Source organism: Lampris incognitus, chromosome 11 (genome assembly GCF_029633865.1).
Source record: "Lampris incognitus isolate fLamInc1 chromosome 11, fLamInc1.hap2, whole genome shotgun sequence".
Taxonomy (NCBI): Eukaryota; Metazoa; Chordata; class Actinopteri; order Lampriformes; family Lampridae; genus Lampris; species Lampris incognitus.
Genome location: NC_079221.1, coordinates 8,026,537 through 8,049,804, shown reverse-complemented (window position 1 = coordinate 8,049,804; position 23,268 = coordinate 8,026,537). Strand labels below are relative to the sequence as shown.

The 23,268-nt window shown below is 50.3% G+C and overlaps 1 protein-coding gene across 1 annotated transcript in view; it reads right to left on the bottom strand.

Annotated features, from left to right (window-relative positions):
- Positions 1–447: 447 nt before the first annotated feature.
- Positions 448–23,268, bottom strand: part of LOC130121001 (anosmin-1) — an 87,032-nt gene continuing 64,211 nt past the window's right edge. Inside the window, 2 exon segments of the mRNA XM_056289832.1 lie at positions 448–513; positions 815–1,100. Of these exon segments, the coding sequence (XP_056145807.1) occupies positions 448–513; positions 815–1,100 (352 nt within the window).

Sequence of the window (23,268 nt, the reverse complement as noted above, 5' to 3'; positions counted from 1 at the left end):
TCCCGACTCGCAGCCGATTCCAACCAAATGCAGATCAGGCCAGAGAAGAAATGAATCAGGAACTCAGCAGCGATTACAAAGTACGTGGGCTCAGACAACACCGCAGATTCATCACGGGCTCCGCTCGGTGCACAGCGCGCTGGATGTGCAGTATTAGAATTCACAATTCTGCCACATTAAGAACATCAGCCCTCGGTTCTCGTTTGATCCCCCACGTTTCTGAGACACGTTGCAACACAATGCAAAGAGGACGCGCCGACTAGAATGTAATAATTATAATAAACGCTTTGATGGTTTTCCTTTGTTTTGAAATATGGATCTATTATGAATGGGCCTCCGACAAACAAACACATTCCTGGCTTCCACAGAGCTCCTCAGAGGATGCCGAAGCTTAGACGTAAACAATGCCACAGCAATCATGAAAGGGAAACGCAAATCCCCTCCATGTCATGTGCTCTCGCCATCGCCGTCAGCTTGAAAGGGCTGCTGCTGCTGCTGCTGCTGCAGAGCGGGCTGGACAAAACGCACACATCCCGGGATTGACACGGACTTATTCGAACCTCAGCTAAGGAATAAATTGGTCCCGTCCTAATCCTGCGGTAACTTGTAAACAAACAGCCTTCCGCTCAAATGACGTGCACTACGCCGACGACAACTTCTTCTTTCTCTGCTCCGACATCCATCTCGTCTTACGCAGCGTATAACGCTTTTCAAATCGACTTTGCACAGAGTTAAGATGGCATATCGGCTGATTGGGTTTTTTTCTTCTTCTTCTTCTTCGTGTTTTTTTCTCTCCTTCTTTCATGCGGCCTACGATTTCACATCGCTCTCTGTTATGAAAGCGTGCGTCCAAGGCTGCTCTGAAAGGCGATTGCGTGCCGCGGGGCGTCCAGTCTCCTCGGCCCCCGGCCTCCTCGGCCCCCGCCTCCTCGGCCCCCGCCCCCTCGGCCCCGGCCCCCTCGGCCCCAGCCGTCTGAATCCGAACAAGCGTTTCACTGGGCAGCGGCGATGTGCTCGCGAAGGTGCTGGACTCGGCTCTCGGCTTTCTTTCGTTGGACAAAACAACCCCCTCTGTGCCAGGGGACAGATATTCTCTTTTACTGTAAAACTTACATAAGCTCACGCAAGGATAAACGATTTTCGAGGAGACAAAAAAGAAAAAAGAAAAAAAAAGAAAAGGCAAATGTATGCTGGCCTGTTATGATGTGATCAGAAGCACATGTGCAGGATACCTATGATGTATATACATCCACGGCCGTAAAGGGAAACAATGGATGATGAATTTTTTCCCCCTCGCTTCGTGGATAGGGAGGTAATTTGTTTGAAATATTGTCACTAAGGCCATCTGCTACCTTTGGAATAAGATTTATTAGATTAGGTTTTGAGATATTGCCCCGGCTGAATTCAAGCTCCTCATCTCCATGATACATTTCAAGCCCTTAATGACAGACAACTTGGATGTTTGGCATGTCCACCCTAACATGGAAGTTTTGGAAAACGCATTTTTTCCCCCCGCCGTTTTGGCCTTCCAGCCACACTTTATCCGGTGTCTTTTGCCTCCAAAAACATATCTTTTTTTTTTAAATTATGTCTTCCACATTGTAGTGGACGGGGGGAAAATGCAGGTTTTCAACATATGAGAGTCATACGTTGTCAGGTAAAGCTGCAGGCTCAGGTCGCCTGAGCCTGGCCAATAGAGGAGATACACCGATCAGCCAGAACATTAAAACCACTGACAGGTCAGTGAGTAACAGTGATTATCTCGTTACAATGGCGCCTGTCAAGGGGTGGGATATATTAGGCAGCAAGCGAACGGTCGGTTCTTGAAGTTGATGTGTTGGAAGCAGGAAAAACGGGCGAGTGTAAGGATCTGAGCAGGTTTGACAAGGGTCAAATTGTGATGGCTAGACGACTGGGTCAGAACATCTCCAAAATGGCAGGTCTTGTGGGGTATTTCTGGTATGCAGTGGTCAGTATCTACCAAAAGTGGTCCAAGGAAGGGCAACTGGTGAACCAGCGACAGGGTCATGGGCGCCTAAGGCTCGCTGATGCGCGTGGGAAGCGAAGGCTAGCCCATCTGGTCCGATCCCACAGAAGAACTGCTGTAGCTCAAATTGCTGAAAAGGTAATGCTGGCTATGACAGACAGGTGTCAGAACGCACTGCATCACAGCTTGCTGTGTATGGGGCTGTGTAGTTGCAGACTGGTCAGAGTGCCCATGATGACCCCTGTCCACCACCAAAAGCACCTACAATGGGCACGTGAGCATCAGAACTGGACCATGGAGCAGTGGAAGAAGGTGGGCTGGTCTGCTAATCATGTTTTCTTTTACATCATGTGGACGGCCGGGTGTGTGTCTGCGTTGTTTACCGGGGGAAGAGATGGCACCAGGATGCACTGTGGGGGTAAGAAGGCAAGCCGGCGGAGGCAGCGTGATGCTCTGGGCAATGTTCTGCTGGGAAACCTTGGGTCCTGGCATTCAGGTGGATGTTACTTTCACATGTACCACCTACCCAAGCATCATTGCAGAACAAGTACACCCCTTCATGTCAACGGTGGCGGCCTCAGGTGGTTTTAATGTTTCGGCTGATCGGAGTATAAAGGACCATGTACTCTTTTTTGTGCATGTTTTAACTCAATTTATTACTAATCGTGTGTACTTGACATTACTGCCAACCACTTTCGCCGTAATGTTTTTGGGTTTTAAAATGTGTTTATCCAAACTTCCAGGCAGCGATTGGTTTCCATTGATTAAGTACACTATGAAAATTAACTCGCAGAGACTTGAGATACGTAATATATCAAACAAAGTAAACATTTAATCACCTTTAGTTTTGGACGAAGTTGTGTTATCACAATGGAATAATGCAGTTGAAGGTGCAGATTGATTTAAGAGGTTCTTGAGGCTCTTAACTGCATTATTACGCAATGATAACGTAACTTGGTGCAGAAAAATCCGGCTCGGATGTCGAGGAAGGTGGTAGGTAGGCAGACTCAGCAGAAATCTTAATTTCCCCGAGGTGATATTTATTTACAGTGCTATCCATTACATGTGTAACTTCGGGGCAAACCACCAAAAAACACAAGGCGAAGAACTCAGAAAATTAACTCACAGCAAATCAAACAATAGCTACGTGTTTAGGACAGCATCCAAGCGGCGAAACCCAGCAGACTACACAGGGCAGGGATTGGCAACTCTGATGATAGAGAGCGCCACAAAAATGTCATCCTCACTACCAGAGGGCCAGATTGTGACTGTGCACGTCCACCGGTGGGATACTGTAACCCCATCACCCAATTAACCAATTATAGCTTCTAATTTAATGAAAAGAGTAAAATAATATACCGGTAATCCAAGTTTGTTATACCAACATTTCTATTTAATGAGCTTAAATACTTGGCGTCAACTGTCCAAAGTAACAGGGAGTGCAGGAGAGAGGTGAAGAAGAGAGGGCAGGCAGGGTGGAGTAGATGGAGAAGAGTGTCAGGAGTGCTTTGCGACAGAAGGGTACCAGCAAGAGTTAAAGGGAAGGCTTATAAGATGGTTGTGAGACCAGCTATGTTATATGGTTTGGAGACGGTGGCACTGACGAAAAGACAGGAGGCGGAGCTGGAGGTGGCAGAGTTGAAGATGCTGAGATTTTCCCTGGTAGTGACAAAGAAGGACAGGATTAGGAACGATTATATGAGAGGGACAGCTCAGGTTGGACGGTTTGGAGACAAAGCAAGAGAGGCAAGACTGAGATGGTTTGGACATATGTGGAGGAGAGATGCCCGGTATATTGGAAGAAGGATGCTGAATATGGAGCTGCCAGGGAAGAGGAATAGAGGAAGGCCAAAGAGGAGGTTTATGGATGTGGTGAGGGAGGACATGCAGATGGCTGGCGTGACAGAGGAAGACGCAGAGGACAGGAAGAGATGGAAACGGATGATCCGCTGTGGCGACCCCTAATGGGAGCAGCTGAAAGTAGTAGAAGTTCTATTTAATGAGCTTAACACAGAAACAAAACGTCCACATTCCACATTATTTCAGTGCAATGGGGTCTCAAAAACCACCATTCAATAATCGTACAAGTTGACATTCACACTAAGTGCGACTACTAAAATTCATGTTTGTAGTACAGTACTCTGCACTCCCATTCCATGACAGGTTTCAAATAAACATGCATTCTGATTTATATAGCACTTTCCTAGTCTAGCGTCCCCAGGTGGATCAGGATAAAGTTGTGTCTTAATGAGATACTTGTGGCCTCTCCTGCTGGCGTACAAAAGACTGAATGTCAACGTTTGTGCATCCAATCTGCATGATGTGGAACAGTTTCATCTGTCAGTCTGTTTCTCTCTTTTGACTTGATGTGCTTCATTGTTGAGAAGCTGCTCTCGCAGTTGTAATTGCTCCCAAATATGCTGGCCACTGAGAGTGCAAAATCCCTGAGGAGTGGAAAGCGGGACTCTGGTAGTAGTCTCCAAAATGAAATTCCTCTCTCGTTGCACTTTGCTTGAAAGAAGGGGTCTGAAGGTAGTTCGCAAAGTTCAAGCTGCAGCTCTGGGGGTTGCTCCGCTGACAGCAGCAGAGAGGGGGCCAGTGAATAATGCAATTCGCGGCTGCTTTGCGTGGCAATCTAAGTGTTCCTTGAACTGCTGCTGCAGTGTTTCTATGTCTGCTCTGTACTTGAGAAATGTTTTCTCACATTCGGGGACATCTTTGCACGTCTCTTCACAGGCGGGAAAGTGCGCCAAATTTGGATGGTCGGAGGAAAAGCCTTCTTTGAACAGGGCTAATTTATGCTTAAATGCATTCATGTTCATGTGTGTATAGAGATCCAACACAGTTTGGCCTCTTCCCTGCAACTGCATATTAAGGTGATTAAGATGCGAGGTAATATCCGCAAGGAAGGCCATGTCGCAGAGAAAATCAGTATCCCTGAGTTTACTGCAGTGAGCACTTGTATCACATCGAATGCTGTCCTCCAAGAGCACTGGGATTTCAGTGCGCTGCACAAAACACCTCTCCAAGCACTTCCCGCGGCTCATCCATCTGATCTCAGTGTGCATCTGTAAATCCCCATAAGCAGCACTCACTTACTTCCTATGATTGAGAGACCTGTTCCCCCCTCGAATGAGACTGGTAGCCTTGGTAACTAAATCCATAACATGGCTGAAGTTCATTGTCTTGGCACAGAGGGCCTCCGGTAAAATCCAAATGAAATGGGAAAAATTCTCACAAAGAAAAACCACACTCATAACCATATATTAATAGCTAGCTAGCAATAACGTTACCCACCTGATGTATGATGCAGTGCAATATATAGGAGTCAATGCCGCTCTGTTTGAGGAGCCCGGTGAATCCAGTCCATCTTCCCCGCATTGATTGTGCACCATCGGTAACAACAGCTGAAAGCTTGTCAAAGCCCCCATGCTCACTGACAACACTTTTAACGGTGTTGAAAACATGCTTGCCCTCGGTAGTGTCATGCAAAGACACCAATTTCAATAACTCCTCGTGCACTTCAAATGAACTGTCAATGGCTCTTGTGTAAATGAGAAGCTGGCTAACATCCACCACATCTGTACTCTCATCCAACGCTAAGGAGAAGTACTTGCAGTCATGCATGACTTGTTTTTAGCCTTCCCTCGACAGAGAGACCGTTTCAAAGTTCTTAGCCATGTTCTCAGCTCCAAAAGCTTTAGCCATCTCCACTGCACATAGCGTCACTGTTTCTCCACCTGACAAGGGCTTCTTTGCTTTAGCAAGCTCAAGGGAAACAGCATAAGACGCCTCGAGAGAGGACTCCTGTGTAGACGTGGCTTTGGTAAAAAGGCTCTGCTGTCGGTGTGTTTTTCCTTTCAAGTCAGCAATGATAGCGGCTCTGGCACCTCCGGTGTACATGCCATACTTGTCTTTGTGCATGGTATTGTAGTGGCAACTCAAGTTGAAATCCTTCATGGCTGATTTCGTTTCCAGGCACACTAAACACATAGGTTTGCCTTTGAATTCCATAAAAATATATTCATGGCTCACCTTGTCGCGTGTTGTTGCGGAAGAGGCCTGCCGAGACCAAGATGAGACCATGAGCAAGCAGTTGCTTGGCTCCAGCCCTCTTGTGTTTCGAGGGAGCGCCCTCTGTCAGTAAACAGTATAATTACAATTGGGATCCGGTTCAAATGTGGTCAAATGGCCCGCTTGCTTCCAACGCCCGTGAAACCAACAATTTATTGATAGTAGGAAATTGACCCGCAGGCCGTACTGAGTGAGGACGGGGGCTGGATGTGGCCCGCGGGCCACCAGTTGCCCATGTCTGATCAATCCACACCTAGACTGCTTCAGCCAGTACCATAACATAGAAGGGTGCCCTACGCAGTAACCTTAATACAAGGAAATCCAATAACATTCTTGGACTCGTTTACAAGCTCGTTTACATTACCTAATTGCTCTATAAAGGGTAGGTAATCCTCACACGGTACTCTAGAATGCATCAAACAAAACAAAAGAAACATTCCAACAGAAAAGAAAACCCGTCCACTTGGTCTGGCCCAGTGATGTCGGCACTACCAATACCATAAAAATCAGGAGGTGTTGCGCGGCCCCTGCCCAAACAGTACCAAAAGTGGTGAGCATAAGCTAAGGAACAAACTATTAAACAAAGTTCAAACCTGCGACATAATAAAGGTAATTGAGACTAACTTACGGCTGTATGTTTGCTTTAATCTACTTACGTGCTGCAATGTGAACTACAACAATGCCAGCACAAACAAACCGGGGATAGTAAGTGATGCCATGTTACAATGGTACATATAGCAAGATGAATACATGTAGAATATAACGGGGTGTAATGTGTAAGATGAACATGTAAAGGACAAGTGGTGAGTAAAGAAGAGTTCTCACCCACTGTGTCACATTGACCAAAATTCAAGGCAGCAAAATGTTCACTGTGATAGATTATCACAAACAAAGCCGCCCCCCCCCAAATTGTACCTGGCCGATCACCTCGCTCTCTGAGCCGTCCCGGTCGCTGCTCCACCTGCTCTGTTGATCCGGGGAGGGCCGTACCACATGCCTCCTCCGATGCATGTGGAGTCACCGGCCGCTTCTTTTCACCTGACAGTGAGGAGTCTCACCAGGGGGAAGTAGCGCGTGGGAGAATCATGCTATTCCTCCCAGTTCCCCCTCCCCCCCGAACAGGCACCCCGACCAACTGGAGAAGGCGCTAGTGCAGCGACCAGGACACATACCCACATCCGGCTTCCCACCCGCAGACACGGCTGATTGTGTTTGTCAGGGTGCCCGACCAAGCCGGAGGTAAGACGGGGATTCGAACCATCGCTCCCTGTGTTGGTAGGCAACGGAATACACCGCTACGTTACCCGGACGCCCCACAAACAAAGTTAGAATTTTTGCAAGTTGATTTTCACACCATACTGAAATCAATAAAAAAAAAACAAAAAAAAAAACAATGGCTGCCTAGAAGGTAACAAATACGCGTTCATCCATCCATCCATCCATTATCCAAACCGCTTATCCTGCTCTCAGGGTCGTGGAGACGCTGGAGCCTATCCCAGCAGTCACTGGGCGGCGGGCGGGGAGACACCCTGGACAGGCCGCCAGGCCGTCACACAGGGCCAACAATCGAAAACACTACGGTATACTTTGGAAAATGGTGGGCAGTAATGTAAAGTGTACGAGATGTGTAGTAAATGGGCGAAAACGTGCAAAAGCACCAGTATGTTGTCGCTTAGAGGTCGTTTTTTTTTTTTTCTCAAAATTTTTTGCCGTTTCAGTGTGGACGGCGAACTCCTCAAAAACGATCCGAAGAAGCCACGGACGGGAAACGCTTGACCCGTCTTCGACGTGGAAAAAGGTGTTTTCCGGTGTCTCTGGTTTAGTGTGGACACGGCCTTCGTCAGCTCTGTGCTCGGGAAACGACAACAGCACCGTGTCTCCTTTGCGAGGCTTGGCTCGCTCCGAGGCAAAGAGGCTCCGATCAGCTGCACCGTACGCTTCTTCCCCAGTATATATTGTACAGGCGTCATAGCCCAGGCCCCTCTGCCCTCATAAACACATCCAGAAGGGAGTGATTATTTCTCAAGATGTGGAGATCGGGGACTTGCCAGTTCATGCCTCTTTAAGAGTATTTTGGCATGTTGGCCTGTTTTGCCTCACAATTCTTTTGTTCCTTTAGCTAGAGGAGATGCTTATCCAAACCATTCAGCAGGCCGTGTGTCTTTGTCACCTCAAACGCAGAAACCCCGGCCGAGGGAAACTGCGCTGGGTGCTGCTCTGTTTGTGTCGCTTCTAATGAAATGCGCCATATCAAATGTCCCCAAATTAGTAACAGTATTGCAGGTCATAAAACATGGCATCGCCCTAATCCACAGTGACACACGGCCGTGCCCGCATTCTCTCATGTTGCAACATCGGGAATTCATTTCCATCTAATACGGAGCTCCTCGGCTATGCTCGTGCATTTTTGAGAAGACCAATTTGTCCCCAGATTGTGAAATTTGAAGATGTCATAAATCAGGACAGTGCGCAAGGGATACCATGAGCAGCTGAAGTGCGAGCTTTGGAAAGAGAGAGCAATTTACACTGAGGCAAAAGAAGGGCTTTTATGGAGATTTGTTTTTGTTCTTTTTAGAGAGTACCTCTGGAACACAAACGAAGAGCAAGCTTATTGAAAAAGCAGAGATGGCGTCCGGGTAGTGCAGTGGTCTATTCCATTGCCTACCAACACGGGCATCGCCGGTTCGAATCCCCGTGTTGCCTCCGGCTTGGAAAGGCATCCCTAGAGTCTCAATTGGCCGTGTCTGCGGGTGGGAAGCCGGATGTGGGTATGTGTCCTGGTCGCTGCACTAGCACCTCCTCTGGTCGGTCGGGGTGCCTGTTCGGGGGGAGGGAGGGAGGTAGAACTGGGGGGAACAGCGTGATCCTCCCACGCGCTACATCCCCCTGGTGAAACTCCTCACTGTCAGGTGAAAAGAGGCTGGCGACTCCACATGTATGGGAGGAGGCATGTGGTAAGTCTGCAGCTCTCCCCAGATCGGCAGAGGGGGTGGAGCAGCGACCGGGACGGCTCGGAAGAGTGCGGTAATTGGCCGGGTACAATTGCGGAGAAAAACGGGGACAATCCAAAAAAAAAAGAAAGAAAGAAAAAGCAGAGATAAGAAGATTGATAATTTGGTTCTGAAAATAAAATCTCACACAGGAACTTTTTTACCTTTTTGTTGGTCTGTCATGTGACCTTTAACGATCTCTGTCATGTAACTTTTGCATTTGACCTTGCTGACCTGTCATGTGACCATGTAACCTTTGCATGTGACCTTGCTGACCTGTCATGTGACCATTTCATGTCCTGTATCATGTGACCACTATGAAGCCCTATATAAATCCCATGCCGTTAGTTACACTCATGCTCTGATGAAGGCCTGTAGCAGTAGGCCGAAACGTTAGCATGTTTTGATGGCCAACATAAACTGGTGGAAATGAGGCACTGTCCCTGTCCTTTTTGAAATTGCTGAGTGCTACCCAACATCCTTGGATGTTAAACAGGAAAAATCTCCATCTTTCTTGTCCGTCAAACTGTAATTAAAATCCATGACACAGATATCAAGGATAATTCCTCCTGCCGGAAGCAGGGAATTCGAGCATCCATCTGTTTCCAAGGCATTATTTCTGATCACTCCTTCCCCCCCCCCGATCCCCGTCTGTGCAGCACGTTCAGGGCAGAGAGGAAAACTCTGTTTTGATTATGAAATAGACTTTCTGTCTTCCCTTTGAAACGAGAACTCTGACAGCGTGAAGTGGGGGGGGGGGAAATCGATTTAAGGATGAAATGTCTCGAAATGATGTAATGCTCGGTAAGTGTTTAACCCCTTATTCGCTTCCCCTGGAAACGACTGCACCGCACACGGCCCCCGCCGTACGACGGGCGAGTTTCGCTTGAGCCGTGGCGGATTACGCAAGCGCTCGCCACCCTTTGCGGACCAGCTCAGCCCTGAATACCTGTCATGAAGCTGTAGAGACATTACTGGCACCTTTCCCGGACGTGCATGTAAAGAATCAGTCGCACAAGACGAGGCTTGGCGTGCGTTTATTTTCCCCCCAAATACCAAATGGGACCCCGGGGGCATTACGCTCGATTCCACTCCATTTCTGACTTCAAAGGCTCTGCTGGGAATCAGCTCCACGCACTTCAGTCAGAAACACACTATCTCGGGAACAAGTACCCTTCCCTAAACCAATGGCGTGACAGTCTGTCATTAATACACAAACGAACCCCCCCCCCCCAACAAAACAAAACAAAACAAAACAAAACAAAAGCACACAGGTAATAAAGATGGCATGCCGTCTTGGCTTTACCGTCGCTAGCTTAATAAAGTTTACAGAAATTCAAAATGCATTACGAGAAAACAAGTTTGTGCTGCGGTACAACTGCAACCAGCGAAAACAAATTATACCAGGAATCTGGTTTCCCAAGGCTAAGAAGCGTTATAGATTCGCCTCCGCATCAGGGCTAATCCGCTGGCCATGTACCTATACAGTCCTTAAAAGAAAAAAAAAAATGAAACGTGTAGACAAATTGTGCGTTGCAGCGAGGAGTTGAAGCACAGAAATGTGATCTGTGTATTTAACAGCATGTTGTTTTGACTCTCTGGCGGGATGACAGAGCTTTTATTACGGCGCTGCTCGCCAGTCTCTCCAAACAAACTCTCACACACGCTTAATTAAATCCGCTATTGAAAATGTGCTCGTGGAAAGAAAGGAGATATTCTGTACAGACATTTAAAAAAAAAAAATTTTTTTGCACACAATTCAGGGCCTCCTGAAGGGCCGCTCGCCGCTCTTGCTCGGATTCAGACGGTGTCTGTGTGCGTTGGCTTATCTGTAACCCCGCTTATTCGGGGGGGGGGGGGGGGGGGCTCACGAAGCTTTCCGGTATACCGTCATTCCACTGCTGCGAGTTGACAGTCAAACAGATTCTCCCCGTCCGTAGCGGTAATTAAAATACTTAGACGTCCACGCCCCCCGATAATGTGGTGAGGGTTTTTTTATGACACTAATGAGTCAACCCCTCTTGCTATGGTTAAGATGTGTTTTGCTGTAAAAAGCCCCACATTCCTGCTTTGCTGGCAGCAGTCACCGCCTCCAATAATTCACGTCCTTGTGATCCTTGTTATGGGGGTATCGTGGTGAACCTTGGAATTATGCCTCCGGTAATTTCTACCTGGTAATTTTTTGGCCTGGTATAAAGCCTCTTCAACCAGCTCAGCCTCGCTCGCTGGACCGCGTTTTCCAACAACCCCCCCCCCCCCCCACCGTTGACTTAAGCTTCTATTACGTGTCGCTCCTCACTTCTCCTCCAGAAACCCGGCATTACTTTATCCGTGTGAACTTGAGCGGGTTCGAGCTCCAACTAGCTGTTAACACTTCAGCTGTCAGCTTATCGCGTCCTTTCGCAAACTGTAATAATTGGTGGAAGTTGCCCAGCATGAATTTGCGAGACACTCCTCATGCCTCATTCATATTTACTATTCGAAAGGTCTGTATTAAGTGTGAACAGCTATGTTCAAAACCCCCCGGCCGGAGCTGCCTCCTAGCACATTGTTAAAGGTGTGACGCTTGCGGTGCGCCAGACTGCGGCCTCGGCTAGCAACCGCCCCCGTGCTGTAGCATTAATGGGCCCTATTGTGACGGACAAGATCTCAAGTGGGATTTGCTTGGACTGAAGGGCCGAGAGTGGATAAGGAGCGCGGGGAGGGGGGGGCACGATGCCAGAGGCAAACCCTGTAACATGAGTTACATGGTTCAAATGGCGTGGCATTAACGGTCGCGCTCGACCAGCGCCGCGTGTAAGAAAATACAAAGGAAGCTCGTAAAAGCCGAGCGAAATGCGAACGCGCCAACCGACGCGCAGTCAATTACGTCTCCAGCGACCCGCCATTTACCAAAACAGCACGATGCGGAGCCATTTCTTTCCCTTTTTTTCTTTTTGTTCCATCCGCTCAACCGCTTGGCTTCGCAGGCCAACCATCCTCCGTTATTTTAGGTCCACCGGAGAGACTGCAGCGCGGAACACGGAGCGGGATGGTAGCTCTGAGAATGTACTTACTGTAACGAGAAGCAGACAGGGGGGGGAAACTTGAAGGGGTGCTATTATTGTCCGCAGGTTTGCTTTGGCTTCTTGTCTCGCTCCTCCGGGCCGCAGGTCCATGAATATTTAAATAGGAAAGGGACTTCCTCGAAACATCCATCAAAACCCCATCTATTCAATTACTGGTTTTAGATGTGAAACATACAACCGACAGCACCTTGTGACGGGGAGATAAAGTGCCCACGGCAAGGCACGTGAATATTCCAACCACATGGACAACAAGTCAATTAAAACCAGCCTCTCCGAACGGCTGACAGGCCTTGGCGAGAGGGAATTATCTGTATGTTTAATAGTTCTGGACTTGGATGAAAGTCAAGGCAGGTTTTGAGTCTATTAAGAGGATCAGAGTACAGTCAGGATAAAGACAAAAGTCAAGAGTCATCCCGGTGAAGAAACCCCAGAACCGTGACGGCACAGGGCCTCGCACCTGGCCTGCGATACTGCACCTGCAGTTTCTTTTTAATCCATCCACCCATCCGTCCATCCATTATCCAAACTGCTCATCTTGCTCTCAGGGTCACGAGGATGCTGGAGCCTATCCCAGCAGTCGTTGGGCGGCAGGCGAGGAGACATCCTGGACAGGCCGCCAGGCCATAATTTTTTTTTTAATGACTGTTCTTGACCCAACATGCTTCTAAAATGAAACTCCATTATGCATAGTCAAGGTCACGTGGAGAAAAAAAAAATTGAACAATTTTTTCATGTTTCTTCATTTTCGATATGTGACGTAGCGCGTGCTCCATCTCCCTGCTCGCGGCGAGGTAGAAGGGTAAGGGGAAACGATGGCGGCTGCACGAGAGTGTGACCGATTTCGTAAACACGAGTCGGGTGCTGAGAAAAGGGAGAAAAAAAATTAAAAAGAAGGAAGAATCTCGTAAGCCACTGCGAGGATCGCTGAATAAATTTGCCAACACTTCCAGACGTGTGGTGGAGAGCTACATGCATGTGGCTATGACCGTGGGCTACGTGTAATGACTGGTCGGGAAAATGATCTAAAATCTGAATGAAGCGTAGGCTACAGACCTGAAATATTGAGCTGGAACATACTGTCATACTTCAACATGGCAAAATCAAGCGACAGCTGAGCTGACTTGATGATGTTCTAGAACAACCTCAACAAGCTGAACACGCTCAAAACAGTGCAGATGACAGTGGACTTCAGGAGGAGCCCCCCCCAACACTGCCCCCCCTCACCATTGCTCAACAGCACAGTGTCTGCAGTCAGAACCTACAGATTTGGGGCGTCTGGGTAGTGTGGTGGTCTACTCCGTTGCCTACCAACACGGGGATCGCCGGTTCAAATCCCCGGGTTACCTCCGGCTTGGTCAAGCATCCCTACAGACATAATTGGTTGTGTCTGCGGGTGGGAAGCCAGATGTGGGTATGTGTCCTGGTCGCTGCACTTGCGCGCCTCCTCTGGTTGGTCGGGGCGTCTGTTCAGGGGGGAGGGGGAACTGGGGGAAATAGCGTGATTCTCCCAAGTGCTACGTCGCCCTGGTGAAACTCCTTACTGTCAGGTGAAAAGAAGCGGCTGGCGACTCCACATATATCGGAGGAGGCATCCTTCCCCGGATCGGCAGAGGGGGTGGAGCAGTGACCGGGACAGCTCGGAATTGGCCAAGTACAATTGGGGAGAAAAAGGGGGAACTCCCCCAAAACAAGAAAACCTACAGATTTCTGGGTTCCACAATCTCCCAGGACCTCAGATGGGTATCCAAGATAGGCATGATCATCAAGAAGGCCCAGCTGAAGATGTACTTTCTCCGCCAGCTCAGAAAGTTCAACCTGCCGCAGGAACTGCTGATTCAGCTCTACACTGCAATAATCCAGTCGGTCCTCTGCACATCCATCACTGTCTGGTTTGGATCGGCCACCAAACGAGACAGGGAAAAGACTAGAACGGACAGTTAGGTCTGCAGAGAAAATCGTTGGCGCCAACCTGCCCTCTATTCAGGGTTCATACACCTCCAGACTCAGGAAACGGACAGGCAACATCACTGCAGAGCCATCATACCCTGGTCAAGACCTATTCCAACTCCTCCCCTCTGGCAGGCGCTACAGAGCACTGTACCCCAAAACAACCAGATATAAAAACTGTTTCTTTCCGCAGGCTGCCATTCAAATGAACGCTTAACACTGTCAAATAAATCTAACCACTGTGTATATACTGCACTTTACATTGTACAGGCCTGTATACTGGTACACTCCGTCATGTCCATCAATCTCAGGCATGTATGTAAGTAACCTGCTAACATCTGTTTCAGCATCTCTGATATATTCTCTGCACCTCATCACCTCTTATTTCTGCACTGAGAAGAACTGCACTTTCAAATTTCGTTGTACTTGTACAATGACAAATAAAGTTCTATTCTATTCTATTTCACCTGTATAAATCAATCCTTGTGTATATATCTGAAGATTTTTTTTGGGGGGGGGGGTGTTTGCCCCTTTTTCTCCCCAGTTGTACCCGGCCAATTACCCCATGATTCCGAGCTGCCCCGGTCGCTGCTCCACCCCCTCTGCCGATCCGGGGAGGGTTGCAGACTACCACATGCCTCCTCCTCCAACACATGTGAAGTTGCCATCACTCTATTCCCCCCAGTGCCCCCTCCCCCCCTGAATAGGTGCCCCAACCGACCAGAGGAGGCGCTGGTGCAGCGACCAGAACACATTCCCACATCCGGCTTCCCACCCGCAGATGCGGCCAGTTGTGTCTGTAGGGACGCCCGGCCAAGCCGGGGATAACACGGGGATTCGAACCGGTGATCCCTGTGTTGGTAGGCAACAGAATAGGCCGCCACGCTACCCGGACGCCCAATATGTGAAGATTGTTGTGTGGTAGTGTTGTTATTCTATGTCCAGTACACTGAGAGAGCCACGAAACCAGAGTCAAATTCCACGTGTGTGCAAACCTACACGGCCAATAAACATGATCCCGATCCTGATCCTGGGGTTATTAATTATGCATGGCAACTGCATAATTACCCATGTTGATGTAAAGTGCTTTGAGGGGCTGTTGCGGCTAAAAAAGCGCTATATAAAATGCAACTTGACTGATCGATTCTCTAATGCCGACATTAGGTGCGTGATGATGCTGTATTATTCTGCTTGTTAGAAATGTATTGGACCGTCACGCACGCGGCAGAACCAGAGCAGCTATGCGCGTGTGACCGTGATTCGTGTGCGTGCATGTCAATGAGCAGGGCCTTCCTTCACGTGTCAAGTTCGCACAGGGCCGACCCGAAGAAACACGCGTCCTCCGCTTGCGACCTCATTTTGGTGTTTGCTCACACCGAATGTCTGGCTGGCTGGAATGCAAAGGGCCCCGCCGCCTGGGAAGAGGTCACTTCTGATAAACGGCAGAGACGAACGCCGAAATAAAATACGATAAAGTAAAAAATAAAAGAGCAGGTGTGTCAAGTTCGTGTCTGACACAGATAGAGAAGAATAGGGCGGAAAAACCATTTCCAAAGCGCCTCGGCTGCACAATTACGAGACCTGAAAGAAGGCAGGACGGACAAACAAAGGCGCAAAAGAGAGACGAGACAGAAAAATAATGCCCCCTGACACCTGTTCAAAGTGGTTTATGGGGGTAATGGGGGAGGCCTCTCTCTCTCTCTCTCTCTCTCTGAGTCATCCCTCTCTCTCTCTGAGAGAGAGGGATGACTCACATTGGCAGAGCATCAGTTGATTTGAGGTGTGTCATTTAGCAGAGCCGACCGTCTCTGTCAGCGGGCGATCACACGCGAGCGGGCCACGGTCTTCCCTAACCACAACAACACGCGGCCCGGCCCGGCCCGCGGAAAGGCTGAGCTCAAAACAGACCTATCCCCGCTAACAAGAGCCAGACACATCAGCCCGAGTGCTATTCTTGGCAGCGGGTGCCGGTGGTCTATGAAAGACAGATCGTACAGCGCGACCAGACGTCTACCGCGGGGATTTCACAGCGACCGCTGGAGTGGTTAGTTAATAAAATGTTTGGCTTTCTTATTATCTTTACATATTACCGCTTCCCGGCTTCTGATTTGGTCATGCTAATTAAGTTAATCACCGAGCATTGGAAGTGTTGCACCAGGCGGCGGGAAGTGCTGGGTTTCTTCGAGTCCTGTGAAATAACACGACCGCGGAGGGATCGGGGACGCGCGGCGCAGGCGGTAGGTGACCGAGGTCAGCGCTCCGAAAACCACAAGGAAAGCGGCACCGCTGCAATTAGCTGCGCCGACCTGATGGATTAGGTCGCTTAGTCTGGCCACCGACAACGCTGCACGCACTGCCCACTAAATGTGCATGTCTGTAGCAGAGCACTGGAGAATATGAGCGGCTACACTGGGATCGCCTGTTCAAATCCCCGTGTTACCCCCCCAGGGTTGGTCGGGCATCCCTACAGGCCGCGTCCGCGGGTGGGAAGTCGGATGCGGGTATGCGTCCTGGTCGCGGCACTACCTCCTCCTCTGGTCGGTCAGGGCACCTGTTAAACGGGGAGGGGGAACTGGAGGGGGGGGGGGATAGTGTGATCCACCCACGCACTACGACCCCTGGCGAAACTCCTCACGGTCAGGTGAAAGGAAGCGGCTGGCAACTCCACATCGGAGGAGGGGGTGGAGCAGCGACCGGGACGGCTCGGGAAGAGTGGGGTAATTGGCCAAGTACAACCGGGAGATAAAGGGGGGGTGGGGGGGGGGGTTAGAATATGAACAGCTCACTAGTGAAAGCAATGCTGAGCTGTCTGGTAAACAACATAAATACGCTGATCAGAGGCACGTGATGAGACATAAAGTGCAGGAGGCCTAAAGCGCGAGACGATTTTCACCATGTCTTACCTAATTACATTATAATTGTCTTCAGTTTTATGACACGGGGGGGGGGGGTTATATAACATAGCCGCGGCCAAAAAACTGGGTCAAGTGTGCGAACACTGCTCTAAGTATCATTAAGATTAATAGGGAGACCCTTCCAGAAAGCCCACCGCAGCAGGGACGGTGAAATATTGTCAGGGCCTTGGAGGATCTGTGATGCATTACGGGCCCTGCCTGCCGGATCACATGAAAGCCGCTGTCTTTCTATTAAAGGAACTGCTGGGGAGGTGAAGGATTCTCCTCAGGAGAAATCAAAAACACGCTCCTTCCCGCCGCCGCCGCCGCCACGACAGTAACTCACCGGGCTGTCAATCTCTTTTAATCAAACTACCCCGGCATTTCAAACGGTCTATTTTAGAACGGCAACGACACGAGTCTGAGAGATTTCTGGTTTCATGTTAGCGGAGCTGTTTCCAATCAGGTTTTCCCTTTTTTTTTTTAAACCGCACGATATTTCATTTTCTTTGGGGCGTTGCTTTAAAGGCCCGTGTTTTTTTAGATGGGCGCGGAGATGAGCTGGGGCCGAGGCCGAGCTCTGGCAGCACCATCACGGTATTCCACACTCCATACATGTGGGGAGTGGGAATACCACAGCGCATATAGAGGCATTAATTAATCCCAAATCGAAAAGGGGGAACGCGTTTGCTTGTTTGTTTGTTCGGCTAACGCGTGTGCATCTTGGCGCTGCGTGCAGGGATTATGGGGTTCATCAGGAGTGATACTGATGTTACAAGAGAAGGTGCCGACCCCTCCCCCCCCCTTTTCCCCCCAATTGTACTTGGCCAATTACCCCACTCTTCCGAGCTGTCCCGGTCGCTGCTCCACCCCCTCTGCTGATCCGGGGGGGGGGGGGCTGCAGACTACCACATACCTCCTCCGATACATGTGGAGTCGCCAGCTGCTTCTTTTCACCTGACAGTGAGGAGTTTCTCCAGGGGATGTAGCGCGTGGGAGGATCACACCATTCCCCCCCCCCCCCGAACAGGCACCCTGACCGACCAGAGGAGGCGCGCAAGTGCAGCGACCAGGACACATCCCCACATCCGGCTTCCCACCCGGACACACGGCCAAATGTATCTGTAGGGGACGCCTGACCAAGCCGGAGGCAACACAGGGATTCGAACCGGTGATCCCCATGTTGGTAGGCGACGGAATAGACCGCTACGCTACCAAGACGCCCTAGGAGTTGCCATTCTTAGATCAAAGAAGGCTGAATCAGTTCATCTGGATACAATGTTTGTTGACAAACACGTGTCATCACTCTTCAGCCTAAACTGACTGCAGGCGTCCCGCCCTTAGAAACAACACAGTCCAATGCAGCCGCCTAACGACTGAAACCAACCATCGGTTTCATATGCAAATTACCGGGACCATTCACTGGAGCCTCGAAGGTCATGTGTACTATTCAAAGAGGATTAGGGAATGTTTGCACAGCATTGTAAGATGGTGACAGATGTATAACAACTGACACCAACGACCAGGTTCATGTTTTGGTCGTTACACATCTGTCACCATCTTACAAGGACCACGTTTCCATGATGTTAGAAAAAGTCCATTTATTGTGTTAGTCCGACTACAACTGGACCTTTAAAATACACGTAAACGTGTTAGTCCGACTGAAATCGTGCTACATCGAATTTCTCGAAGTGGGACCAACACACCTAGATAACGCGGGTCGGGGATCGATTTACTCTGGCATGTATACGCTTCAATTGGCCCCGAACTGGCCTAGGCGTTCTGCGCATGACCCACAGTTCCCGCGGTCCGATAGTAACCATCTGAAAGGGGGCATATCGCCACCTACCGTACCGGGGTGGGACAGACTTCCAATAAATTGATTCTCCCCCGGTTCTTGTATACTGGGACAACGACCGTAGTCCAGTTACACGGCCTAATCGAGCTATAACCGTAGCTGGACTCGACTGTGCATGTAAACACACCGACTGCTGTGACTGCAGCATTCCCTCGTCCTCTGTGACTAGTGCACATGGCCACCGAGACTCTCATTAATGGTCACACCCATATGAAACCGGTCGTTGGTTTCGGTCGTTATGCAACTGTATTGTTTATAAAGGGTGGGGATACCTGCAGTCAGTTTAATAATAATAATACTACATTTCATTTGTGGGCGCCTCTCAGATCACTCGACACCTTGCAGAACAGTTAAGAAAGCAGGCAGCCCTGTATCACGCAGCATAAAATCAAAACAAAGCAGGGTAGACAATAAAAAGATAACACAACAGCTAAGTATAAAATCATCGCCTGCACAAGTTTAGACCGAAGAGGTCACTTAGTTGAGTGACGACACGTATCTGTCAATAAACGTGGTGTCCAGACGAACCGACCCAACCTTCTTCTGAGTTCCTTACCCGGACTACTGAGCATGCATCATGACATGCCATTCCCGGAGTTTCTCCAAGCCAAACTGACTCGGGGCTTCGTGAGAACGGGAGACCCCTGTGTAGCTTAGACATAACCTCTGCAATTGGAGAATATCGTGTAGCGCATGTTCATGTCAGCCGAACTGCGGGAATTCACCTGTGAGGGGATTTCTCTTCAAATTGATCATTTCGTCCAAGCGGCCTGCAAGGCCAATACGCAACGGTGCTGTCAGACAACGTGAATACATGCACACATACATACACATATCTATATATATATATACATAATGTGGTTATGAACAGAGCCTGACAAATGAATTTCCCCTGTCTGTCGGACGGACAAAAAGCAGGCCGTCCCTCAAAGTGCGAGACAGTTGATAACGTCGTTCCTCCCCGGGGTGGTACGTGGTTAACGGTGACCTATCATCAAAGCCTGGAAAAAGAGAGATGGTTTCCCCTTTAGCTGTGCAGCGTAAACCCTCCTAACATGTATCCCATATGTTCACCCCCCCCACCCCACCCCCCACGAGAGCCATAAAATGTGTTACAGGCCGCGCGGCCGCGTTGGCCTGTCCCGACACCGAAACCCGGGGCCTCCCTCGGCTCGCCTAAATCTTGGGTGCACTCAGCACCTCGACACAAACGTAACAGTTGATGTTGCGAGCAGGCTCCGAAAAGCCATAAACGCGACTGCGCATTCAAACTGGGATTTACGACGGAGCTGTTTTGTTGCGGGTTTATCCCGCCACTCTTTCCCGGGGAAGGCGACGTTAAGCCACGCCTCCTGCACCACCTTTGTTAAGAGGTGTCGCCATCAGTCATCACTCATCAGCATTTGTTTTGTTTTTGTTTTTTCTCTCCAATTGTATCTCCCCAATCACCCCACTCCTCCGGGCTGTCCCGGTCGCTGCTCCACCCCCTCTGCCGATCCGGGGAGGGCTGCAGACGACCACCATGCCTCCTCCCATACATGTGGAGTCACCAGCCGCTTCTTTTCACCTGACACTGAGGAGTTTCGCCAGGAGGAGGTAGCGCGTGGGAGGATCACGCTATCCCCCCCCTCCCTCCCTCCCCGAACAGGCGCCCCTACCGACCAGAGGAGGCGCTATTGCAGTGACCAGGACACATACCCACGTCCAGCTACCCACAAAGACACGGCCAGTTGTGTCTGTAGACGCCCGACCAAGCCGGGGGCAACGCGGGGATTCGATCCGGCGATCCCCGTGTCGGTAGGCAACGGAATAGACCGCTACGCAACCCGGACGCCCCGGTCGTCAACACGGTTATCTCCATGATCGGCAGAGCTATGAAAACGGCTGGTCAGCGAGCGCTTCGGTGGGCGTGGCTGTGCAGGGGCGCAGCCGTGACGCAGATGACCGAGGCGACTGTGGGTGGCGGCAGTCGCGAAGGCTCATCCAGAACACTTGTCATGACTCATGGCGGTCTACGTAGATCTCCAACCCCCCCCCCCCCCCCCGCCATCAAAGACAAACAAGAGTGGGCCTCCGAGCGCCGGAAACGCTGCCGCGACGCCCGAACTCCTCCGTCGCTGACGTCAGAGTCACGGAAGCGTCTGGCGCGGTTTCCATCCACGCATTCCTACGAGCTCACGAGCGGAGTCTCCGCTTGGACACGTCATCCTGCTTTTGCTCCTTTAAAAGATGATGGGGGAAAAGCCGTCCGGCGAGATGACTCTGCTTTTTTAATTTCGAGATGGACATTAATTTACGGTCGGGACGTTCATATTGTGGCGGATTCGGGGGGCAGTCCGAGATACCGTCGCCACAGCCGGGGCGCGAACCCGTATCTCCTGCACCGCAAGCGACAACGTTAACCAGTCGACTAAAGGGTCCGACCCGTTAGTCAAGGACCAACGTGTCTACTTACCCAAGTACGTTACACTATTGTGGTTAAATTCGGGGGGCAGTTTGGGAGACCGTCGCCACAGCCGGGACGCGAACCTCTATCTCCTGCACCGCAAGCGACAACGTTAACCAGTCGACTAAAGGGTCCGACCCGTTAGTCAAGGACCAACGTGTCTACTTACCCAAGCACGTTACACTATTGTGGTGAGTTCGGGGGCAGCTCGGCCGTGCCGTCACAGCTGGGACGCGAGCTCGGATCTCCCGCGCCGCGGGCGACAACGTTAACCAGTCGACTGGAGGCTCCGCCCCGTTAGCCAGCGGCTCACGTGTCTACTTATCCGTGCACGTTACGCTATGAGCGTTTCCTTCGTGGCGTGTAACCAGCCACAGCAGAAACCTACACGCCTCAAAGCTCGAACCACGCGGCGTGCACGCAGGGGTCTCGGAAGAGAGACACTGACGGGCCGGAGAGCGAGAATAGCTGACTTTCACCAGCCAGGCACTCTGTTTGACATCATGTTCCCTTAATGAGAGCCAGCCGCCCGCAACATCAGAATTCGGCGTCCGTACGGGGATAAAAAAAACATAAAAGTTCCTGCGTTAAACACGTCCAGACTCCTCCGCTCGCCACAGGCAGGACGAGCCTGCTCGCCACCATTACAATCAATGGTGCCTGTGATCATCAGGCTGGAAATGAGCTCTTAGCCTTGGAGCGCGCGCACACACAGCACACGTGCACACACACTCACACGCAAGCTTGTGCGCGCACACACACACGCGCCTGCACACACTTGTACACGCATGCACATACAGTTGTGCACACACACATACATCACACGTGCACACGCACGCTTGTGCTTACACAAGCAGCACACACACTTGTGCACACGCGCGCGCGCACACACAATTGTGCACGCACGCACACGCGGTTGTGCGTGCACACACACACGTACACACACATGCTTATGCATGCATGCACACAGACTTGTACACGCATGCACACACACATACACACACTTGTGCACACACATACATCACACGTGCACACACATGCTTGTGCATATGGTTGTGCATGCACACACACACCACAACACACACACGCTTGTGCGTGCGCACACACACGATATTGGGCTATACAAATAAAATTGACTTGACTTCACACACACACACGGGGGGGGGGGGGGTGAGGTGCCGGACCTCATGTTGTAAACGCTGGCTGGTCAGAGTCGTGTGTCGGCGTGTTGTATCGCGGCTCGGCGTGTCGGCTACAAAATAACACCCATCACGTTACTCTCATGCTGCTTTATTAGCGGAGCCAATCACCGACAGCCTGCGCTTCACTCACGTGCTCAGGCACTGTGATGGCTCTGGCGTCCACGGCCGGTGTTTGGACACTGAAGTCAGTCCTTTACAGTCTAATCAATTTCATGGTCCCCGTCCAGCCCACGCCTCCACTCGCTTCTCCCAATACAGCAGATGGATTTAACACAAGTCACACAACAAAAAAAACACTCTGTGGCCTCCTTGGTGTTATCAAGAGACCACTATCCTGCCATCCAACAACACACAACAGCTAGATACACTTACAGTGTTGGTCTGGATGTGGTTCACATGTGCACTGATCCTTCGCAGGCTGTCCCAGTTCAGAGCTCAGTGGACGGACATGTAGACGCTTCGTTTGATGGACAGACTTCAACAGCCTGAAGCAATCACATAGAAACTGAACTTTTTTTTTTCCCTCTCTCAAAGAATTGAACCAGTGTTTGGGGGCATCCGGGTAGCATAGCGGTCTATTCTATTGCCTACCAACACAGGGCTCGCCGGTTTGAATCCCCGTGTTACCTCCGGCTTGGTCGGGCGTCCCTACAGACACAATTGGGGTCTGCGGGTAGGAAGCCGGATGTGGGTATGTGTCCTTGTCGCTGTGCTAGTGCCTCCTCTGGTCAGTTGGGGTGCCTGTTTGGGGGGGGGGGGGTAGAGTGATGGCAACTCCACATGTATGGGAGGAGGCATGTGG